This window comes from Ovis canadensis, chromosome 12, assembly GCF_042477335.2.
Source record: "Ovis canadensis isolate MfBH-ARS-UI-01 breed Bighorn chromosome 12, ARS-UI_OviCan_v2, whole genome shotgun sequence".
NCBI lineage: Eukaryota > Metazoa > Chordata > Mammalia > Artiodactyla > Bovidae > Ovis > Ovis canadensis.
Window position 1 is genome coordinate 47,907,786 of NC_091256.1, and position 23,395 is coordinate 47,931,180.

A 23,395-nucleotide genomic window follows, 5' to 3' on the forward strand; every position below is an offset into this window, starting at 1 on the left:
TCCTCTCCTCCTCCTCCTCCTCCTTTCTCTGTCTCTCTCTCCTTTCTTTTTATAAGCATTAGACTAGCTCCTGGCAATCCATGGTAGAGAGCCCCTGACAGTTTCAAGCACCACACATTCAAAACATTATTATTTTGGCCAGATTTATAAAGTCTTAAACCTCAGTGTTTGTGTACTCAGCTGTATCCGACTCTTTTCGACCCAGTGGACTGTAGCCCGCCAGGCTCCTCTGTCCATGGAATTTCAACCCCAAGCATCTCCTTGCATTGGCAGATGGATTCTTTACCCCTGAGCTACACGGGGAGGCCCTGTTAAACTCCAGTAGAGTTAACCCAACAGACTGGATTAATGGTAGCTCTTTCTCCTCCCTCTTTCCTTGCTCACCCCCTAGTGGACATTCTTATTAATGGCACCTCCTGAAGATCGGCGACTCTCTGCCCTAGCAGGAGTCAGGGCCTACAGATACCTTTATATTTCTAGACCTAAGATGTAAAGGAGATAGACTGCATACAAAATTAGGATCCGTATGGTAGAGGGAAATGTAAAGGAAGAGTTACTGACATAGTCAGATTAACATTTTTAGAAAGACAGTAACAACAATTGTGTAGGGCTCAACACTCCATATTTATCACCTTATTTAACCTTTATAAAGCTTAATATCACAGCTCTCCAGTAATTATATTAAATAGTACTGCTTAAATTATTATATTTAAGCAGTAATATTAAAACAATAATCCAGTAATTATATTAAGTATTACTGCTCTCCAGTGAATATAATTATTATCCCCGTTTTTAAAAGTCTCAGAGAGGTTAAAAAAGTTGCTTTAATCACAAAAGTAGTAAGAGACAGGGCTGGAGTTTTGAACCAGGGTCAATCAGTCCTGGAAACCATGCTGTTGATAGTTAAGCTGCAATTCTGAAAGGAACCCAGAAGACATGCTGAAGTGGGAACCAACCTGGGAGCTAAGAAGACGGAGAATTGCCAGTGCTCCTGCTATATATACCCCAAAGACATGTCTAGACCTGTGTTTCTAAGTCCTTCCTTTTAATTCTCTCAACCCTTGTCCATCCAACCAGGCTTCCAGCCACACACATCCCCAGACACTGCTCTTGCCGAGGTCCTTCACTTCACTGAAGCCAAAAGCCAGTTATCTGTCTTCATCTTATTTGACCAATCAGCTCCTGGATTTCACTTCCCTAGTGACTCAGCAGTAAAGAATCCAGCTGCCAATGAAGGAAACTCAGATTTGATCCCAGATTTGGGAAGATCCGCTGGAGGAGGAAATGGCAACCTACTCCAATATTCTTACCTGGGAAATCCCATGGACAGAGGAACCTGGTGTGTTACAGTTCATGGGGTCACAAAGAGTCGGACGTGACTGACCAATGGTGCACACACGCACTCCTGAACTTCCTCCTACTTCCCTGACTAGTCCCTCTCTATTTCATTTGTTGACTCTCCCTCATCTCTCCAACCACCAGACCTTTGGAGTGCTCCACTGCTCACTGCTTTTTCTCTTCTTATTTACCTTCATGGACTTGACAACACAATCCAGTCTCTACACTTTGATGACCAGCTAGATGCTGATGACTTTGTGGAGAAGGAAATGGCAACCCACTCCAGTACTCTTGCCTGGGAAATCCCATGGACAGAGGAGCCTGGTAGGCTATAGTCCATGGGGTCGCAAAGAGTTGAACACGACTGAGCCTCACCTCAAGCCTCTCAAATTGTGCATGTACTGAATTGAACTTCCTCCATACCTGGTGGGTTCTTCCCACAGCCTTTCCTATTTCAGTAAATTATAACCCCATCCTTCCAATTACTTAAGCCAAAGCTTTGGAGTTAACTGGGACACCTCTCTTTTTCTCACAACTCATATCCAACATGTCACCATTTTTGTCTTTCTCATGAAAATATTTTCAGCATTCAATCACTTCTATTTTATTATGAATCCAAACCATCATCATCCCTCACCTATATTATTGTTGCAAAAGCCTCCTATCTGGACTCCATGGTTCTACTCTTTTCCTCTTATGGCCTGTTTTCAACAAAATAGTTTAAGTGATTCAGTTAAAATGAGTTTCATTCAGGGGCCCATCCAGAAACAAAGCTGGCCCCAGATGAGTGAATTCTTCCCCCCCTGAAAAGCCTTTAATGGAGGGACCACTTGCGACAGGTGAACAACAAGGTTAAGAAAACAAACAAGAGAAAATGAGTATCCAGAGACTGGCAATACAGGAAGCTATTGCGTCCTTGGGACTGGAAAGTCAAGGAGAGGACATAGTGTATCAGTGAGGACTAGGACCCTGGGGAGAAATCCCCCATCAGAAGATGTAGTAGAGGAAGGAGACAGCTATCTTCCAGAAATAGCACCAGAAAGGGAAAAGAGTGAGTAGGAAACAACCTGACCACTCTCTCTTCTCATTTTCTGGTCTGCTTTTGTTGTTGTTTATTCATTCAATCATGTCCAACTCTTTGCAAACCCATGGACTGTAGCCCGTCAGGCTCTTCTGTCCATGGAAAACTCTCCAGGAAAGAAAAGTAGTGGGGGTTGCCAGTTCTTTCTCCAAGGGATCTTCCCCGACGCAGGGATTGAACCTTCACCTCCTCCATTGACAGGTGGGTTCTTTATCACTGAGCCACCAGGGAAGCCCACTGCATTGCCTCTTAATCCTACCTTATGGAACCTCTAGGATATTACCTAGTTCCTTTATTTGTAGCCATCAGCTTTCTCCTTTATTTCCATTTTATGCTGCACTGTTGCCAAATATATTTTGCTCCATAACTGGATTTAAACTTTTTGCCTTCGGAGACAACTCATTCCATTTGTGAAAAGCAGTCCTGCTTCTTAAGATGAGCCCAAATCTGCTTTTGTTCATCCACTTATTTATTCATTCATTCAATAAATATTTGTTGAGTATCTACCATGTGTCAGGTATAGGCGAGGTTCTAAGATTATAGCAATGAATAAGATAATAAGTTCCTACTCTTAAGAAACATAGAATCTAGTGGGGAAGACAGATATTAAACAAATAATTATTTAATGCCAATCAAAAAAGAAGAAGAATAAGGGCTATAAGAGCATTAAAGAGGGGACCTGGTCTAAGGCGTCAATTGTCATGAAGCGAAATTTAAGCAGAGAACCTGAAAGATGAGTAGGAATCAGGGACGCAAAGAGTAGAGGCTGTCTAGATGGGGAGGGGGAGTAACTGCAGACGGAAGAAGCTAATGTCTCCAAGGCAGGCAGAGAAAGTTCTCCATTGTGGATGGAGTACAATTCCTGAAGTGCTGAAATGTGGTTGGGAAGTGAGCAAAGACTAGATTTGTGTGCTTGTTGTGTCAATGACTTGAAACCATAGAACATCCTAACAGCCAACTGAGAACCTAGAAACTAATGAGTTGGTGGGGATTTTACCGTGTAGTCCAGGGGTGGTAATAAAGACCCATTCTGAGGGCTCTCAGTAGGAATCAGTTGATGAAAGTTATTAAAACAGCTATTGATAGGATTTTGCACTATTGGGAGATCAAGGAAAAGAAAACATCTTCTTGATTTTAGACTTTAATCTTATAAACCAGCAGCATGACTACATATGTGCATAATTGAAGAGAGAAATATTTTAATTTCTCTTGGCTTAGAATCTTTCGGGAGAGGGCAGTTAAAGTTTTAAGGTAGAAACTATATCTTTTCGAACTGAAAGAGGACCGTGAGCTCTTCCTGTTTAGGTAGATTTTTGTTTTCTTTCATTAAAAACTTCTTTTCTAATCTTTTAATCTGCTGACACCAAGAATTTTTCCACTTCGCACTACTATGTGTGCGCTACTTGTCTATGTCTGTTTGACTTAGGTATCTTCTGAATACATTTAATTTGTCCAGTTTTCTCTTTGGGGGAACCTGGGAAAGCTAATATTCCTGCTTCCTCTGCATTTCTAGCTGATGTCTCAAGTGTGTACCCATTTCAGTCCTACATGAAAACATCCCTAATTAGCAGGATCTATACTTGTTTTTCGCCTTTTCTTTAATTTTATCTTAAGTAGTACTTTGAGCTAAGAAGAAGTATAAAATCAAAGTGAAAAAAACTTTAGCCTGTAACAATGTTATAGCCACATGTTTTTTTTTCAAGTCTGGCTAACCAAGCCAAACATTAAACCCTGTTTTCGTAGGAATTTCAGATATTCCAATTCTTTGATAACAATGAGATTCACAAGATGGTTTTTAGCTGGGTATACACAAGGCATTTTGCGTTGACATTATTTTAGCAAAGAGAAGGCACACATCCACAGACAAAACTACTGTCTCTAACCCTGGAGAATAACTGAGTCTGGGGGATAAATCAAGGTGAATTGGTTGACTTGAGTAACCTAGAATTGAAGCTAGCATGATACACAGACTCCAGAAGTCTTTGTTTCATCACGCTTAATGATTGCTTTTAGATTATTAATATTTTTCCAACAACTGATGCAAAAACCCATATGTATACTATTTCATACACACTAGGGTGGTGATAATCAAAATGACAGGCAATAACAAGTATTGAAATGAATGTAGAGAAATAGGAACCTTCACACATTGTAGGTGGGACTGTGAAAGGGTACTGCCCTTTTGGGAAACAATTTGGCAATTCCACAAAATGTGAAGCATGAAGTTACCATATGACCCAACAATTCCTCTTCTGGGTATATGACCAAGAGAACTGAAAATATAAGTCTACTCCAAAACTTGGGCATGAATGTTCATAGCAGTGTTAGTCACAATAGTCAAGAAACAGAAACAATCCAAATGTCCATCATTTGATGAATGGAAAAAGAACATGAGGCATATCAAACAGTAGAGTATTATTCAGTAATGAAAAGGAATAGAATACTGATACATGGTTAAAAAAAAAAAAAGGCTGAACCTTAAAAGTTCACTTCAGTTCAGTCACTCAGTCGTGTCCAACTCTTTGCAACCCCATGAATTGCAGCACGCCAGGCCTCCCTGTCCATCACCAACTACTGGAGTGCACTCAAACTCATGTCCATCGAGTCAGTGATGCCATCCATCCATCTCATCCTGGGTCGTCCCCTTCTCCTCCTGCCCCCAATCCCTCCCAGCATCAGAGTCTTTTCCAATGAGTCAACTCTTCGCATGAGGTGGCCAAAGTATTGGAGTTTCAGCTTCAGCATCAGTCCTTCCAAAGAACACCCAGGACTGATCTCCTTTAGGATGGACTGGTTGGATCTCCTTGCAGTCCAAGGGACGCTCAAGAGTCTTCTCCAACACCACAGTTCAAAAGCATCAATTCTTCAGTGCTCAGCTTTCTTCACAGTCTAACTTTCACATCCATACATGACCACAGGAAAAACCATAGCCTTGACTAGATGGACCTTTGTGGGCAAAGTAATGTCTCTGCTTTTGAATATGCTGTCTAGGTTGGTCATAACTTTCCTTTCAAGGAGTAAGCGTCTTTTAATTTCATGGCTGCAATCACCATCTGCAGTAATTTTGGAGCCCAAAAACATTATGCTAAACAAAAGATGCTAGACATAACAGGCCACATATTGTAGAATGATTCTATTTTTATGAAATGTCTAGAAAGATAAATTTATAGAAGGAAAAAGTAGGTAAGTAGTTATCAGGGACTGGGAAAGATGGAGAGTGACTACTGTTGGGTCCTGTGTTTCTTTTGGGGGGTGATAGAAATGTTCCAGAGTTAAGATAGCAGTGATGGTCACAGGATCTTGTGAATATACTGAAATCCATTGGATTTTATATTTATAAACAGTGAGTTTATGGTATGTGAGTTTTACCTAAGTAAAATAGATTTTTAAGAGCCATTACACAGGATAAATATAAACATGTTTATTATCAAACTTTACAGTGCCATGTTACGTACAATAGTTGTGATTGTAGACATTTGTTATTTAGTCACTAAGTTATGTCCAACTGTTTTACAACCCCATGGACTATAGCCCACCAGGCTTATCTGTCCATGGGATTCTCCGTGCAAGAATTCTGGAGTGGGTTGCCATTTGCTGTTCCAGGGTATCTTCCTATCTCAGGGATCGAACCCACATCTCCTGCTTGGGAGATGGATTCTTTACCACTGAGCCACCTGGTAAGCCCAGGTATGACATAAGCTTAATAAATATGTACATAAAACATTTAAAATAATAACTTAAAATACTTGCACTGAATTAAGACTTATGCATTTATACTACATTCAATGCAAGCAAAAAGAACACAACCTCTAAAAGCACTTTAGTGCTTAGTCGCTCAGTCGTGTCCGACTCTGTGACCCCATGGACTGTAGCCCTCCAGGCTCCTCTGTCCATGGGATTTCCCAGGCAAGAATACTGGAGTAGGTTGCCATTTCCTTCTCCAGGGAATCTTCCCTACAAAGGTATTGAACCTATGTCTCTTACATCTCCTGCAGTAGCAGGCAGATTCTTTAACACTGTGCCACCTGGGAAGGTAAAAATACTTTAAAAAACACTGAATCCCACAAGGATCAAAGTGATTGAGACGGTACTTGCTGTGCTAAATAAGAGTTTTCACTATTAACAACTTTGAAATGGCATTAAACTTTTGTCATTTCCCCCAAGTCTATTAATAGAATATCTATGACCAATTAGTTTCCTCTAAATTCTTGACAATTATTATTCATCCCCATGACAGCAACTATAGAGTCAGCAGCTGAAACATGATGACGGACAAAAGAAAGAAACAGTGCCACTAAATATTGTATTACCCCCACATGATTTCAAAGTGAGTAAAGGGTGAGTTAGGAAAGGAATTCTGAGATTCTAGAGCCTTAGGCTCTTTGCTTTTGCATGAAAAAGAATATGCTTTCCTTCCAGTAGCCAGCGCTGAAAAGGAGAGAATTGAGTCTTTTTTGGTGGCAGACTGGACTTGCTCATTGGATTTTGTCCACTGAAGTCCTCATGAGCACCATGGCCCCACCTGTAAATGTAGCCAGTGGATACAGTAGGAGAGAAGAGCTGGAGACCCAAGCAGACCTCTCTGTCTCTGCCATCTTCAGGGTATTGCTCTAGTTCCCTAATTTGCTTGTGCTCCTGCAATGAGAGTGCATGACATCAGGATCCTTAATATTTTGCATACTAACAGCAACAACAAAATTCTCCTTCTAGCACAGACAACTGTGTGTACTCTCACAAGGCTAGTCCAAATACGAACAGCAAATATGAACATTATCTTATTCAGTTGGTATAGTGAAACTATTCTGTCCGGTACTCTAATGATGGATACATGTCATATTTGTCAAAACCCATAGAATGTACAGAACCAGGACTGAACCCTAATGTAAACTGTGGGATTTCGTTAATAATGATGTATCAAAACTGGCCCATCAATTTTAACAAAATACCATACTAATGTAAATGTCAATAGTAGAGGAAATCAGAAGGTATGAGGGAGGTATGTTAAAACTCTGTTCTTTCTACCGATTTTTTCTGTAAACTTAAAACTGCATACACAAAAATGTCTATTAATTAAAAAAAATCTATTCAGAGGCAACTTGAACCTTCCAGATTCTCACAAAGCAAAGCAGAGTGTTTTTAAGAATACAGATTTTAGAGCCAGACTGCCTGAGTATGATTCCTGACTATGTAACTTAATAGTTTTGAGATTTTAGGCATTACTCAACTTCCCTGTGCCTCATTTTCTTCATATATATAATAATAAACACAATAGCCCTTATCTCATAGAATTCCTAGCTTAGAGTGTTTCCTAGAATATAGTGAGTGCCATAGAATGGTTAACTATCATTATTATTATTAATGTTCATAAATGAATGACTCATTGAAGGCAAGATTCTTGTTCCTTTCCTCTCCTACAAAAAAAAAAAGGAAAAGAAACAACTTTCCATAAAATAACACCAAGGTGGTGATTTCCCCCCTAGAAACTAGCAGGTTTGGAGGTTTCAAGGAACAATAGAATATGTGGAGAAAATGTCTTTTTTCAAAACCATATGTGATTTTCAAATCTTACCTGATTCCTTTGGACTTAAACTAACTCAGAAGGTGTTGAGTAGCATCCATTTGATTTCAGGCTTGAGCAGCTGCTGTGGAACACATGAGAACGCCAAGGTAAAGCACTGGTTTCCAACATGAAGATAAAAATGTGTAAAATGTTCAATGGCATGCTTTACAGTTAGGTTGGTACAAAAGTATTTGTAGTGTCAGACTGTGAATTTTAAATCATAACTAGGCTCACACACATCGTTAGCAATCAAAATAGGAATGTTACAATCAACACGTTTTTGCCAATGAGAAATAAGTTGCTCTGTTCCTGTAGCATAAAAATTTGTGCTTTGGTATTCAGCGAACTCTTGGCAAGGATTTTCTGCGTCAGACTGGTTGTAGAAGCGTTTTCCCTGCAAAAAGTTGTAAAGCTGCTTAATGAAGGGCTAGCTGGTTGGCAAGAGGTCAGCTGAATATGGTGAATGAGGCAAAACTTCATAGCCCAATGTGTTCAGCTTCTGCGATGTGTGGTCCAGCATTGTGCAGAAGAACTGGGACCGTTCTGCTGACTAATGCTGGCTGTAGGCATTGCAGTTTTTGGTGCCTCTCATCAATTTGCTGAGTATTCTTCTCAGATATAACGGTTTCAGTGGGATTCAGAAAGTTGTAGTGGATCAGACAGGCAGCAGACCACCAAACAGTGACCATGACTATTTTTTATGCAAGTTTGGCTTTTGGAAGTGCTTTGGAGCTTCTTCCTCGGTCCAGCCACCGAGCTGGTTGTCATATAAACTCCACTTTTCATCGCATGTCACAATCTGATTGAGAAATGGTTTGTTGTTGTTGTGTAGAATAAGAGAAGACAACAGTTCAAAATGATGATTTTTTTTTGCAGTCAGCTCACTTATTGAGCCTTTTCATCTTTCCAATTTGCTTCAAATGCCGAATGACCATAGAATGGTTGACATTGAGTTCTTTGGCAGCTTCTCACGTAGTTAGTTGTTGGAGGATCAGCTTTGGTGATACTCTCAATTAGTCATTGTCAACTTCCGATGGCCTGCCACTATGCTCCTCATCTTCAAGGCTGCCTTCTTTGCAAAACGTCTTGAACCACCACTGCACTGTGTGTCCATTAGCAGTTCCTGGGCCAAATGTCTTGATGTTGCAAGTTGTCTCTGCTGCTTTACAACCCATTTTGAACTCAAATTTAAAAATTGCTTTAATTTGAGTTTTGCAGAACATCATTTCTATAGTCCAAAATAGCAAGTTTGATGCATGAAGCAGGGCACTCAAAGCTGGTGCTCTGAGTAGGGGGATTCAGGATGGGGGGACACGTGCACCTGTGGGTGAGTCATGTTGATGTAAGGCAAAAGCCACCACAGTATTGTAGAGAAATTACCCTCTAATTAAATTAATTAATTTTAAAAAGAGAGCAAGTAGGAACAGAGTAGGAAACTATTACTCTTCATTATAAATAAATAAACAAACAGCAAGTAATGCCATTAGTGGGGCTTTCCTAGAGGGCACTAATGGTAAAGAACCTGTCTTATGTCAATGCAGGAGGCATAAGAGACTCAGGTTCGATCCCTGGGTTGGAAATATCCCCTCCAGTATTTTTGCCTGGAGAACCCCATGGACAGAGGAGCCTGGTGGACTATTGTCCATAGGGTTCCAAAGAGTCAGACACAATTATAGCGACTTAGCACACACAAAGTCATTAGCAAAAACACATAAAGTGAGAAATGTGCATTAAAATAATGTATAACATAAGCACATTTATTTAAGAATGTATTCCAATATCAAACAGCAAATTTCAACAGTGCAAAACCACAATTACTTTTGCACCAAACTAAATTCAAGAATGCAGCTTACCTGGCAGGAGAAAATTTTTTTGCTGCAAGAGAAAGAGAACTATTAATTTGGACTAAATGACTTTCAAGTACATTTTAACTCCTGAAACAATAAGTCTCTATTTATCACGGATTGTAAACTCAAGGCCTTCAAGTCCCCTATAATTATCAGAACACAAACATATCTTGGTGACAACAGGGCAGGGTGAATGCAAAGTGCACATTCATGCAGAGGGTGCAGCAGCTTCCAAAGGCAGGCAGATAGCCTATAGGCTCCACCTGCCAAGTTAGTCTGTCTTCCAGTTGGTCATGAGAAATCTCAAATCTGATTTGATATGAAATTTCCTATTTCGTAAATGTCAGAATTTAGTTCAAAAAAATTTAAAGACTCTGTAGGCCAAACAGATCAAGAGTGTGGCTAGATGTGTTTGCATATTCTCTGTGTGTGCTTAGTTGATCCATCGTGTCCAACTCTTTGTGACCCTGTGGACTGTAGCCCACCAGGCTCCTCTATGATTTTTTTCTGGCAAGAATACTGCATATTTCCTGAGATGCTCCAAAATTTGAGCCTATATTCCAAATACAATTTTTGGAAACATTTTCTTCATTTTCCCATGAACACTAATTATGGCAGCCTCAGTGCAGCAACTCCTCAGACCACAGGGTTCAAAGTGAATAGCATCCCCTGGAGCTGTACAATGTTAGCATACTAACATTTGTATTAAAACTCTTTTCCTAAGAGTTCTGCTTATTCATCCTGCTGTTTATTCATGTTTATCATTAAATGACTAGTGGTTTGATTCTAATTACTTTTTAAATCTGTGAAAGACAACATGACTCATCAATGAGAAAAAAAAATTTTTTTCAAAAACCTTTTTGGAGTACATTCATAAATGCCCTCACCTTTCTTCTGAAGGCGTTTCAGAAGCCAGAAGAGAAATGATGGTATTGTCACAAGGGAGACTCCAGCAGTAGAAAGTCCAACCGCCAAGGGAGTTTGGGACACAGTGGGAGCTAAGGAAGCAGGGGGTGAACGGTCATGAGAAGAAACTAAATTTAAAGTCTTCTGTTCTGTCCATTTGCCCTTTTCTTTGTACACTGGTTATAATGTGCAAAGCAGAAGTCATCTAGTCCAATACATGAGGCAGAGACATGGTACTAAAGGCCTTTGAGATCAGCCCAAACCTCTTTGTGAGCTTATCTCCCAGCATGGTCAGACAGAGCTCTAACTTGCCAAGCTTTTACAGCTCACCTTGGTTAACCTCTGTCTCTCTTTCTCTCTTTTTCACTCATTTTCCTTTCCCTCCAGTTTCTCCCACTAGCTCTCCTTTCTCCAATTATCAAAATTCCATCAACATGTCACTCCTGTTTTCTCTCTTCCCCGTAAAACGAAATATCCATCCCTTAAATGTTAACCTGAGTGACCTTTCTGACCTTTCTGGTTTGGATATACTGAATAGTTCATTATTGTAGCCAGATAGCTTCCTTTCTTCGCTTGCTTTCTTCTCTCTTATTCCCCCACCCCAGACAACCACGATCACTCAGTGCTTCACCTTCACAGGTTGGCAGCATCCCAGACCAGTGCCCTGTAGCACCACAGGTCAGTGCTACAGAGCCATTGAGCGTCCATCCTTCAGGACATGCAAACATGCACTCAGTGCCAAGCACAGGCTCCCCATTGCAGTTCATGTTGAGCTTTCCAGAAACGTCCAAACGTGAACATCGTACCACTGAAAATGATAGGATATGGGTAACAGTTAAGAAAAATCTACTGGAAGACTTCTGAAACTGACAAAAAGTCACCAATACATTTCAGTGCTAAATAGTTTTCAGTATGTAGGAAATTAGAATCAAGTCTTTTGGGGCAATTTGAAAAGCAGATAAATTTTATGTGGCTGCCTCTTCATTGGGCTTCCCTAGTGACTCGGTTGGTAAAGAAACTGCCCTCAGTGCAGGAGATCCGGGTTCGATCCCTGGGTCAGGAAGATGCCCTGGAGAAGGAAAAGGCAACTCACTCCAGTACTCTTGCCCGGAGAATTCCATGGACAGAGGAGCAAGGCAGGTTGCAGTCCATGGGACTGCAAAGAGTCGGACACAACTGTGCCTCTTCATTAGTCCCTGGACAAATGGGAAGATGGCTGTGTTTTCTTTGAATTCCAGTCCCTCTGTTGATAATGGTACTAGACAGCCTTTTATAGGACCAATGGCTCCTGAGCTCTGTTCTGACATGTGATGAAGTTAGGGTCAGGAGAAAGATTTTAGGTAGCCAGGGAGCAACTTATGAGTCTTAAGTACTTACAGATGAGGCTAAAAAGAAAGGAAGATAAGAAGGCAGCCACATCAAATTTATCTGCTTTACAGTTTGGTTTTTGTCTTGTGGTTTTTTGCCACTAGAAATAACTCTGTGCTGTATTTGGCTACAAAAATGTTAGTACCTAATAGTGAAACCTGTTTGTTTTCAGTATCCTCACTCTTGCTTTATTAAACTAAATTTTAGTGCTTATGTATGTTTTAAGGGTGTCTCTTTAACTGAGACCATTCTTGAAACATTTTCCTCACTGCTAGTTATGAGCAGTTTCAGAAGAAGGGCACGACAAGAGTTTTAGAGTCAAATCATAAGGAGAAGGGGGTGGCAGAGGATGAGTTGGTTAGATAGCATCACCAACTCAATAGACATGAATCTGAGCAAACTCCAGGAGATAGTGAAGGACAGGGAAGCCTGGAGTGCTGCAGTCCACGGGGTCTCAAAGAGTCAGACATGACTTAGCAACTGAACAACAACAGCAACAACATGTTCTCATAATTCTATATTGTAAATTTTCTAATGCGATTTCCCTTTAAGATTTCTGCTTACTTGATGCTAATGTTATAAAATTATATATATTTATATATATGCTTATGTGCTCAGTTGTATCAGACTCTTTGCAATCCTATGGACTGTAGCCCCTGGTAACTCAGCAATAAAGAATCTACCTGCCAGTGCCAGAGCCCAGGAGATGTGGGTTCAATCCCTGGGTTGGGAAGATCCCCAGGAGGAGGGCATGGCAACCCACCTCAGTATTCTTGCCTGGGAAATCCCATGGGCAGAAGAGCCTGGCAGGCTATAGTCCATGGAGTTGCAAAGTTATATTAGCCCAGGACAATTAAGAAACCAGCAAAGCATCCACTCTTATTCCACACAGTCCTTTCCCTGGACAAGCATCAGTTATTTTATATGCATCTCAGAAACATAAGATGATTGTTGCCCATCAGATCTGATTATTATAGTTAATGTAGGCAGCTGGTTTCATTTTAAGTGCCCCCATTTGCAGACTGCTGTTCTTTGAGAAAGGAGACTCTTAGGCTTACCTTCACAAACTGGGACCTGCTGTGTCCATTGTCCCTGGGCAGTGCATTCAACCTGGGCTGGCCCCTGCAACGCGAAGCCCTCTGCACAGGTGAAGTGGCAGGATGACTTGAAGGCAAACTCTCCAACCAAGGAGTGGCTACATTTCACAGTGCCGTTCTGAGGATGGCTGATGGCTGCACAGGTTACAGCTGCAACACATGTCCCAAGTTATATTAGCAGGTCAGACTTGCCCATTTGGAGAACAGGTTGAGATGTTACAGTAAATCTTGATGTGGAACCACCTTACCTTTACATGTTGGCTGCTTGTTGTCCCAAATCCCAGAGGAGGTACACTGTAAGTGCTGGGGTCCAGTGAGTTTATATCCTTCCTGACACTCAAACGTACAGGTAGTGTTCCATGGGAGGCTTCCATGGTTTTGGGAACAGTTTACAACTCCGTTGTCTGGATTTGACAAAGCATCACACTTAACCACTAGGGATTTGAAAGAACACCATGAAATTTTAAAGAGGAGTGAGATATTCACTTCTTGAACTGGAGTTTATAACACAGTAAGGAAACTACCATCAGAGGGTAGAACTCAAAGCCTGAGGTCACCTTCTGGGGACATGCACACCCGCAATAAAGTTATTATGTTTTTTTCTTGATATTTTCATCCTCTCTGATTGACTTTGACTATGCTAAGTGGTTCCTGATCGTTTTACCTGGCTTATTTTACAAAAGGCAAAAACAAAGAAAAATAGCAGATTCTAGATCAGGATTTATGACTAGTTGTGATTTAAAAAAAAATCCCAGCAGACACAGAACAATCATTTATTTTATCCCAGCAAGACCTGGAGGATGGAGAAGGAGATGGCAACCCACTCCAGCATTCTTGCCTGGGAAATCCCACAGACAGAGGAGCTACAGTCCACGGGGTCACAAAAGAGTCGGACATGACTTGGTGACTAAACAATAAGACCTGGAGGAAAGAGTTTTTCTGTCTTTTCCTAAGAAGATAAAACAGAGAGAAAAGGATATATTGAGGCTGCTTGGTTATCATGATCTTCAATGGTCCAATTGCATGGATGAAATTCAACAGAGACAGGAGAGAGGAAGCCATTCAGATTTTGAGAGGGCAGTTCCACAGTTCTGTGTTCCCTTACACATCACGAGAGCCTCAGAAACACTCATGCCAAATACAGGATCAAAACTTTTCTCAAAGCCAGCTGGTACCATATTGGCCCTATATACACTGGCTGAGAGAACAAGTTGAATTGGAATTTAATTAGAATAAGTTTAGAAGGAACTTTCCCTGAAGTGCTGAAAATGGCATAGTGAAGTGAAGTGAAGTGAAATGAAGTTGCTCAGTCGTGTCTGACTCTTTGCGACCCCATAGACTGTAGCCTACAAAGCTCCTCTGTCCATGGAATTTTCCAAGCAAGAGTACTGGAGAGGGTTGCCATTTCCTTCTCCAGGGGATCTTCCCCACCCAGGGATCAAACCTGGGTCTCCTGCATTGCAGGCAGACGCTTTACCGTCTGAGCCACCAGGGAACCAAGGGGATGAGAGATGAATTGGAGAATGCTCTATGCTTTCTGAGAGAGACTTACCATTGCATTTTGGGAGAGGAGTGCTCCACTCTCCAGAGGACATGCACCGAGCAGCCTCTGTGCTGCTTGGGAGGTAGCCCTCTGCACAGCTGATGGAGCAGGAAGAGTTGTAGGGGAATTTCCCCAAAGGGTTGCAAACCAGATGTCCATGCTCAGGATGTTTCTGTGCCTGACAGGTCACAACTGAAAAAGGAAAACAAATCAGTTCTGCTCCTCTGTCACCCTGTAGCACATGGGAAGAACCCTGGAAACCAGAACTACTATTTTTCAAACGTCAGGCACCAGGCTTCCCAGGTGGCACTAGTGGTAAAGAACCTGCCTGCCAATGCAGGAGACAAAAGAGACCTGGGTTAGATCCCTGGGTTGGGAAGTTCCCCTGGAGGAAGGCACAGCAACGCATTCCAGTATTCTTGCCTGGAGAATCCCATGGACAGAGGAACCTGGAGGGCCACAGCCCATGGAGTCGCAGAGAGTCATACATGACTAATGGGACTCAGTGAAGAACAGGCACTATGAAAATGTCATGTCTGCATTTGTTCACATCATCCAAACCATAAGCCTATGAAGTTGGTACTCTTTTGTCCTCGTTTTACCATGAGAAACCTGGGACTTGAGAGTTTACCTCGCTGTTGTCAAGGTGCCATAACTACTAAGAGGTGGATCTGGGATTCAAACACAGGAGGAGCTGATTTCACAGCTTCAGCTCTTAACCTCCTTCTGACTCCATATGCTCCAGCAAAGGGAAAGCATGCAGACCTGACGCCAAAACCAACTGGGACATGAAGTGCTCCTACAATCTCAAGTGAAGGAAAAGGTGAGACCAAGCCTTACCTTGCTCACACCTGAGGCCCTTGAAGCCAGGGTGGCACTGGCAAGTGTGGCTGTTGATGGTCTCCACACATTCACCATGGCTGCTGCAGGATGTGGGGGTACAGGCGGCTGTGGAAAAGACAATCCGTGAGGACTGCTCTTATTATGCTTCAACTGAGTTTCTTTGAATTTAGGATCGATGATGTGTAACAGGGATGTCACCAATGATACAGAGTGTCAGAGATTTTAATAGAGGTGCTTGATGAAATGCCCAAGCTGAGTTTTAAGCTCAAGAATTTCAAACCCTGATGTTAATATCAGAGGTAGAGCTGTAACTGGCACCCAAAATAGAAAAGTCACTTTATCACAAATTCTAAAGAGAATTCTCCTACTGCAAATAAATAACAAGTAACTAAAAAGTGTGTTATACGTGTGCATACACACTGTATATAAGTATGTGGTGGTTTAGTCGCTAAGTCATGTCTGACTCTTTGAGACTGCATGGACTGTAGCCTGCCAGGCTCCTCTGTCCATGAGATTCCTCTCGGCAAGAATACTCGAGTGGGTTGCCACTTCCTTCTCCAGGGGATTTTCCGCACCCAGGGATTGAACCTGAGTCTCCTGCATTGCAGGTGGTTTCTTTACCACCTGAGGCACCAGGGAAGCCACATATGCATATATTTAGGTCTATACTTATATATAGCTTCCCTGGTGGCTCAGTAGGTAAAGAATCTGCCTTCAATGCAAGAGACTCAGGTTCAGTCCCTGGATGGGGAAGACCCCCGGAGAAGCAAATGGCAACCCACTCCAGTATTTTTGCCTGGGAAATCCCATGAACAGAGAAGCCTTGTGGGCCACAGTCCATGGGGTCATAAGAGTCAGACACGATTTAGCAACTAAATCACCACCACACATAAATACATACATTCTTAACTACATTCACACAAAGAAGCAAAAAGAGGCAAATTTCAGGTGTTTAAACATTTCAAATAGAATGTGTACAACCTGTATCTTTTTAGAACATAAAATCCACACAATAGAGACCAGTCTTTGTATACAGTCAACAATCTGTCATGATGCTCACACACAACACCTCCCTCCCACTGCTGCCGCAGACTCCCTACCTTTGTAACACAAGGCGAACTTCTTTTTGGTGCAGTTCTCATCATTCCACTTGCCTGAGTCCTTTTCTCTCTTAATGTAGATCTCTACACAGTCCTCATCAGTTTGCTTATTGTTTGGTTCACCTGGAGCCCAGTTTGTGGCTTCCTCAGTCAAAGACTTATTGGTCCCAATCCAGGTCCATGTACCGTTGATCTTTCTGATTCCAATCCAGTAGTAACTCGGTGAGTGGCTGAATGTGGAGTTCAGGTATTCAATCTCTTCCTGGTTTTGAATTGCAACTAGAGCTGTGTAAGTTTTCTGGCAATAATCTCTGGCCGCCTCAAAAGTCATGATTTCCGTGGATGCGTGGTAAGACCAGGTTCTACTTTCTTTAAACAGAAGCACTAAGGGGGAAAACATGAGAGGAATGGGAAAGTTTAGCCCTGCTGTGGTTTGACTCTGTTAGCTGAATCTTTTGTTGTTGTATTTTTGGAATCTAGTGGCCTTTGTGTGCGTGCCTGCTCAGTCGCTTCAGCCGTGTCTGACTCTTTGCGGCCCCATGGACCATAGCCCGCCAGTCTCCTCTGTCCATGAGATTCTCCAGGCAAGAATACTGGAGTGGGTTGCCATGCGCTTCTCCAGGGGATCTTCCTGACCCAGGGATCGAACCCATGTCTCCTGCATTGCAGGTGGATTCTTCACTGCTGAGGCACCAGGGAAGCCCCTTAGTGGCCTTTGGGATGATTCAATTTTTTTTTCCAAAGTAAGAATTTCTTGCAAAATTTTTTTCCAAAGTAAAATGGGTACGAATGGAGAAACTACCATTTACTGTGTTTCTCTTTTGTAATTGACCTTCCACTTGGTGCTTCACCCAATATAACCTATCAATACACCTACCTAATAGTAGAATAATAATCAGAATAACTAAGCTTTTTTGAGCACTAAATATACACCACCAAGCACTGTCTGAGGCACTTTACATGAGCCATGATATTGAATCCTCAAAAGGCTTCTGGGAAATAGATTATTTATGATCACTGTTTATACCTAAGGGAGCTGAGACACAAAGAGGTAAATGGCTCCTAGCCCAGGGCACAACACATTATGAGGAGGAGCCCAAGATGCTGCTAAACAACCTACATTACACTTGGCAGCCCCCCACAAGGAAGACTTATCTGGTCCAAAATACCAGTAGTGCTAAGGATAAGAAATTTTAGTCTATCAACTGACATTGACTTACCGAAAGTGAGAGCAGAGAGATACTGTGAAGCAATCATGACTTCAAGAGTTCTTCTGATCCAAAGATTAGACTTGAAAATGCTTTTCTGGTGAGGGAAGTACAAAATTAATTATAGAATGAACTCCCAGGCTACCAGATACGCAGATCATTCTACAGTGATGTGTAGAGTGGCATCATAAGATGTTTAGATTAAAGGATTATAATCTTGTGCCACAAGGTTTATTTCAAAGAAGTCTGCCCAAGGGAATCAATACAGAAGTTAAGATTTTCATAATTTCAGTCAAAAATAAAAGTCAGGTTTTAACTAGTCTGAATACAATAAGAGCTTGCACAGATCTTCTATGGAAGGCTTTTTGCATATCTATTCATATTCATGATCTGTGCTTCATGGTCAAGACTGCTCTTGTAAAGATTTCTTGCACTTACTGTTCAGTATCAGATTCCTCCCGTGTTGCTGCTGCTTCTGTTTTGTGCCACTCCTGCAGATTTTGATGTGAGGTCAGCCAAGAATAGTGGAGCCTTGCTCCTGCTGGAACCATCCTTTATAGGATAGCTCGCTTCCTGTGAGTAATACAGATATGTCCAAACCCAGTAAAGAGGAATTCCCAGCAATTCCACAATGCTAAAAATTACAATGTCAAAATGAGTTCTCCTTTTTAATGTGTCTTTTTATTTTAGATGAATTCTATTAATATGACACAAAGGCATGGTTTTAATTCTATTAACATAAAATCCATGTCTTTAGAAAGTTTTAAAATGTGGCTTATTAGCAGTCCCTTTCCTGAAATCGTGGTAGTAATCAGAATTTTATCAACTGAAGTGAACTAAGAATAGTTTTGTCATCTATGGGCTATTACTCTTGATTTTCTTACTGCATACCAGTCAATAATGGGTCATCACTCACTTTTTTTCTCTTTCTCACCTTCCAATTCAACTCATTTTAAGGTACATTGTCTCACAGAGGTAATGTTAATTATTAAATAAATGTTAATCCTCAGATTATATACATAGTTTTGACTAAATTACTAGAAATAGTATCGCCCACTTACATGTCTGAAATAATTCCTTGTTTCTTAAATATAAGAAAAATGAGAAACAGATATGCCATCTGGAAAGTGTTTGTGATTTGTTCAGTGAGAAAATAAAGATGAAAACTATACATATTTGTATTTAATTGAACCAAATTTGGTTTGAAAAATTTAAATGTGAATTGCAAAAAGAAAAAAAAATTTTAATGTATCAAAATGTCAACAATAGATTTCTAGAGGGCAGGATTTAGGGGTTATTTTTATAAGCTTCATGATTATTTTCAGCATTTTGCAGTTTTTGCAATGACCCTCTATTACTTTTATAGTAAAATGAACACAGTTTAAAGAATTCTGTGTCAAATATAACTATATATATAGTTATCACCTTCATATATGTATATATAATATCACTGATTCCTGCTCTTTATAGTGGCATTTCTTTGGGGGGATTATATACAATACAATCACCATTCCCTATCTCTGCATCCCATCTAATTCAAATGGTAGAGACAGTAAATGGGAACCTTTTAATTTCCATATCCTGTAGAGATCAAGTAAAGCTAATATTCCACAGTTACAGCTTTTATAAACAGGACACCTAACAATGTACTCTCAGCAGACGTGAAGTAGTCCTGAGAGGGTTGAGGGGGACATAACAGGTTTATTTCTCTCATTACTTGTTAGCGCCCTGGTTCTTTCTGTGTACATAAAGACCTAAACCAAACAGGAAAAGAGGAGAAAAATTCCAACAAATACAACCGACTTAAAAAGTAAATGAATAACCCAGTTAGCTAATTTAACTCCTAAATATGCTCAACTTTTAACAGAGAATATATACCATCCACCCTCCCACTGTCCTATATTTTCCAGATGTTAGCATTATTTTAACTTTTAATCAAACTTTACTTTTGTAAATGTGCTTGTTGTTGCTCAGTAAATGTGGAAAGTAATCGGTCACAGTGTTTGTTTAGATTTTAGAGAAAGACGTGAAGCTGGGTTAATATTAATATTGTTAATCTATATGTATGTTAATTTTCAATAAGTTGTGAACACATGATTTGTCACTTAAAAATGTGTACTGTAGGCAGATCTTTATCTGACACAATAATAAAGTACCTAATAATTATTTTGAAAATAGAAGTTAGCCATAACAGCCCGAGATAACTACATTTACTATTACAATTTTTCATAACTAAATTGTTTGTCTTTTTCCTTTCTCATTAGTTCACAAATATCTAAAAATATCTCCAATGGTGGTACAGTCCCTATTTCATTTACTATATATGTCCTGGACTCCCCAGTTATAATCTGTAACATATATTGAACCTTCACCATGTGCCAGGCCCTGTAAGTTTTTTACATATTCATCTACATATTTATTTAATTCTTACAATAGCCTATGAAATAGGCACTCTTATGATCCCCGCAATACAGATGAAGAAACTGAGGAACCAAGGATTTTACAGGACTCAGCTAAAAGCACGGTGGTAAGGAGTTGAAACCTGGGCAGTCTCCGGAGCCAGCTTCCTTAACTGCTATATTCCAGTCTTTGGTTTCTCTTGTTATTTTGCTCCATGACGAGCCTCCCTATTCTTCCCAAGTCTCCAGTCTTCCCCTTGCCCTCTTTTTCCCAAACCTCCAATCTCTTCTTCTTCCCAAGAGCGGTGTGATAGTCCCAGCTCTCCCTCAGAGTGGCTGTGTCCTGCGTCCTGAGACATGAAGGCAGGAAGGGAACTAGGGGGCAGTAAGCAGTAGACAGAAGATACAATCAAAGGAGACTCTAGGTTCTCAGCTCCGGCAGGAAAGTGGATGAAGAAAGAAGCAAGGCAGGCTGAGCTACACCAGGGAAAGTTTTGATCCCTGTATCACACTTTCCAGGAGATCCTGTTTTAAAGCAGGTTCTCTCTGTGGCTAAAGGGTGCAGGGACATACCCCAATACCAAAAAAGAGGGATATGAAAAATAAGGAATAGAAGCAATAGTGAGTAAAGGTAACTTATTATTATTGTTATTACCACCAGAAGTATAATATTCCAAACTCACTCACCCTTACAGTTATCCTGCATTCTCCCAGAATATTTTCCACATGCCTGTCCCCTGAGGTTGGGACCACAAATCAAGTACCTGGCCACTAAGAGTGGAGGGGCTTTCTTTTGACTGTAGAGTTGCTGAAAGAGGCCATAGACAGATCTCATTTGCCTGTCATAGAGAGATGCCAGCATGGTGAGGGCCGGGAGTGGGTTGACAGCTGGACTGTAGCTTCTTCACCTGCTTTTTTTGAATCAGAGTCTGATGAGGGGGCACCCTCACTTGGAGGATCGAAGAATGAGTTGAAGGGGAAATCAGGTGAGCACTGAATAGCTCAATAGGGGGTGTTGAATATTATCTCCCCTTCCCCAAATGAACTTAATACCCCCACATAGCAGGCTGATTAGAGGTGCCTCAAGGCCACATGGAATCTCCCAAGCTTAGAAGATGCAGCTGGCTATCCCTGGATAGCTCCATTTTCAACTCTGGCCTCATATGGACACCCTCTTACAATCTCCAACTTGGGGAGGCAAGGAGAAAAGGAAAGAAGATAATCCAAACACGGGCACACCTCGGGCACCGCCCTTCCTGGCGTCATCATCACTTTCCTGAAAGTGCGCTGCCTGGCCTCTCCACATCCTGTAATGGGGCACCAAGGACTTAAAACACTTTTGCTGCTGCCCCCCCAGGCAAACTCATTCTCATCTTTATGGTGAAGGGACATCCCTGAGGGAGTGAGGGAGAGCCGGAAAGAGGATGTCAAGATTCCCAAGGCAAATGTTACAGTTTACTCAAGGCCATCCAGTTCATCTTCCATAGTGAGGGACAATAAAAGCTATGGACAGGGGATTATTGGGTTGAATGGGAAGTAGCATGGGCCGTAAGAATATATGGCAAGACCACCTGTTAAAGTGTGAATTTAGCTTTGGTTCCTCAGTTCCCTCAGCTGAAAGGAACTATGACCCATGGGCAGTGGCCTTCCTGAGGTTTTGGGTTCCCTCACCTCTGGGCAGTGTTGCGAGGTGCTTCTTTTTGAAAGCCTTGGTAACTTGCCCCCAAATTTGACTCTGCTAACATCTAAAGTACTTCTGCAGAGTCTAAGGTCGGGAGTGCATGCGGGCTAAGTTGCTTCAGTCGTGTCCAGTTCTTTGCGACCCTTTGGACTATAGCTCACCAGGCTTCCCTGTCCTTGGGATTCTCCAGGCAAGAATACTGGATTGGGTTTCCATACCCTCCTCCAAGGGATCAAACGTGGGTTCGAAGTTACCTGCTTTGGCAGGTGGGTTCTTTACCAAGTGCCACTTGGGAAGCTGAAGGTAGAGAGGGGAAATCCTAATAAAGATTCAATCTTACATGGAGTATACAAATATGATATTTCTTGCACACTCAAAATTGTGAAGTAAAATAAATCAACAATGTGCCATCATGGTGTAGAATGGCATTTCTTGCATGATTGAAACATGGGTATATTTGATAGAAAATGAGTCTGGTTCTGTCTAAATTCATTCTGCAGAAAGGCATGTTCACTTTTTTGGGATGTGTAGCCGTCTCAAAACAGCTGGGTCAGGTAGGAGCCTTGGGCTCTCAGTCTGCACTCCCAGTCCTAGGGAGAAGTGGAGTTTTCAGACTTCTCTCATATGAAGAAGACTCACCTGAGCAGCTCATTTAGAATGTGTATGTGGGGTTTCCCAGGTGGGTCAGTGGTAAAGACCTCTCCTGCCAATGCAAGAGACAGGGGTTTGGTCCCTACTCTGGGAAGATCCCATGTGCCACTGAGCAGCTGAGCCTGTGTACCACCACTGCCGGGGCTGTGCTCTAGGACCTGGGAGCTGCTACTGCTGAGCCCACATGCTGCAACTGCTGAAGCCTGGATGCCTAGAGCCTGTGCTCTGCAACAAGAGAAATCACCTCAGTGGGAAGCCAATGCACCATAACCAGAGCATAGCCTCCACTCATCACAGCTAGAGAAGCCTGAATGCAGCAATGAAGACCCAGTGCAACCAAAAAAAAAAAAAACAAAAAACTAATGTCTTTTGAAAAATAAAATGTGTATCTTGGGCTTCCCTGGTGGTCCAGTGGTTAAAAGTCTGCCTTACAATACTGGACACATGTGTTCAATCCCTAGACCAGGAAGATCCCACATGCCATGGAGCAACTAAGCTTGTGCACCGCAACTACTGAAGCCTGCAACCCTAGCGACCAGAGCTGGTGCTCTGCAGCAAGAGAAACCATGGCAGTGAGAAGCCCATACACTGAAACTAGAGAGTAGCCTCCACTCACCGCAACTAGAGAAAGCCCGAGTGCAGCAATGAACACCCAGGGCAACCAAAAAATAAATAAGCAAAATAAAATAAAGTGCATTATCTTCAAGCCCAACACTCAGAGACTCTGACTCAGTAGGTCTAGGGTTGGGACCAGGAATCTGTAGTTTAAATGA

General features: G+C 41.6%; 1 protein-coding gene and 1 non-coding gene across 3 annotated transcripts; both read right to left on the minus strand.

Moving 5' to 3' along the window:
- Positions 1–5,825: 5,825 nt before the first annotated feature.
- On the minus strand, positions 5,826–18,464 carry SELE (selectin E). 2 transcript variants are annotated; one of them, XM_069545604.1, is made up of 12 exons: positions 18,330–18,417; positions 17,904–17,988; positions 16,684–17,067; positions 15,581–15,688; positions 14,750–14,932; positions 13,446–13,631; positions 13,159–13,347; positions 11,364–11,540; positions 10,714–10,824; positions 9,833–9,854; positions 7,989–8,061; positions 5,826–7,054 (listed from the first exon to the last, which is right to left on the minus strand). In XM_069545604.1, the coding sequence occupies exons 2-11, from the start codon at positions 17,938–17,940 to the stop codon at positions 8,004–8,006; spliced, it is 1,455 nt and encodes a 484-aa protein (XP_069401705.1). In that variant the 5' UTR covers positions 17,941–17,988; positions 18,330–18,417; the 3' UTR covers positions 5,826–7,054; positions 7,989–8,003. The 2 variants fall into 2 exon arrangements, 1 of the variants encoding a protein (XP_069401705.1); XR_011247679.1 differs by lacking the exon at positions 9,833–9,854 and having other exon boundaries at positions 18,330–18,464.
- On the minus strand, positions 14,621–14,692 carry TRNAC-GCA (transfer RNA cysteine (anticodon GCA)). Its single transcript has one exon. It is a non-coding gene; the product is annotated as a tRNA-Cys (tRNA).
- Positions 18,465–23,395: the final 4,931 nt, after the last annotated feature.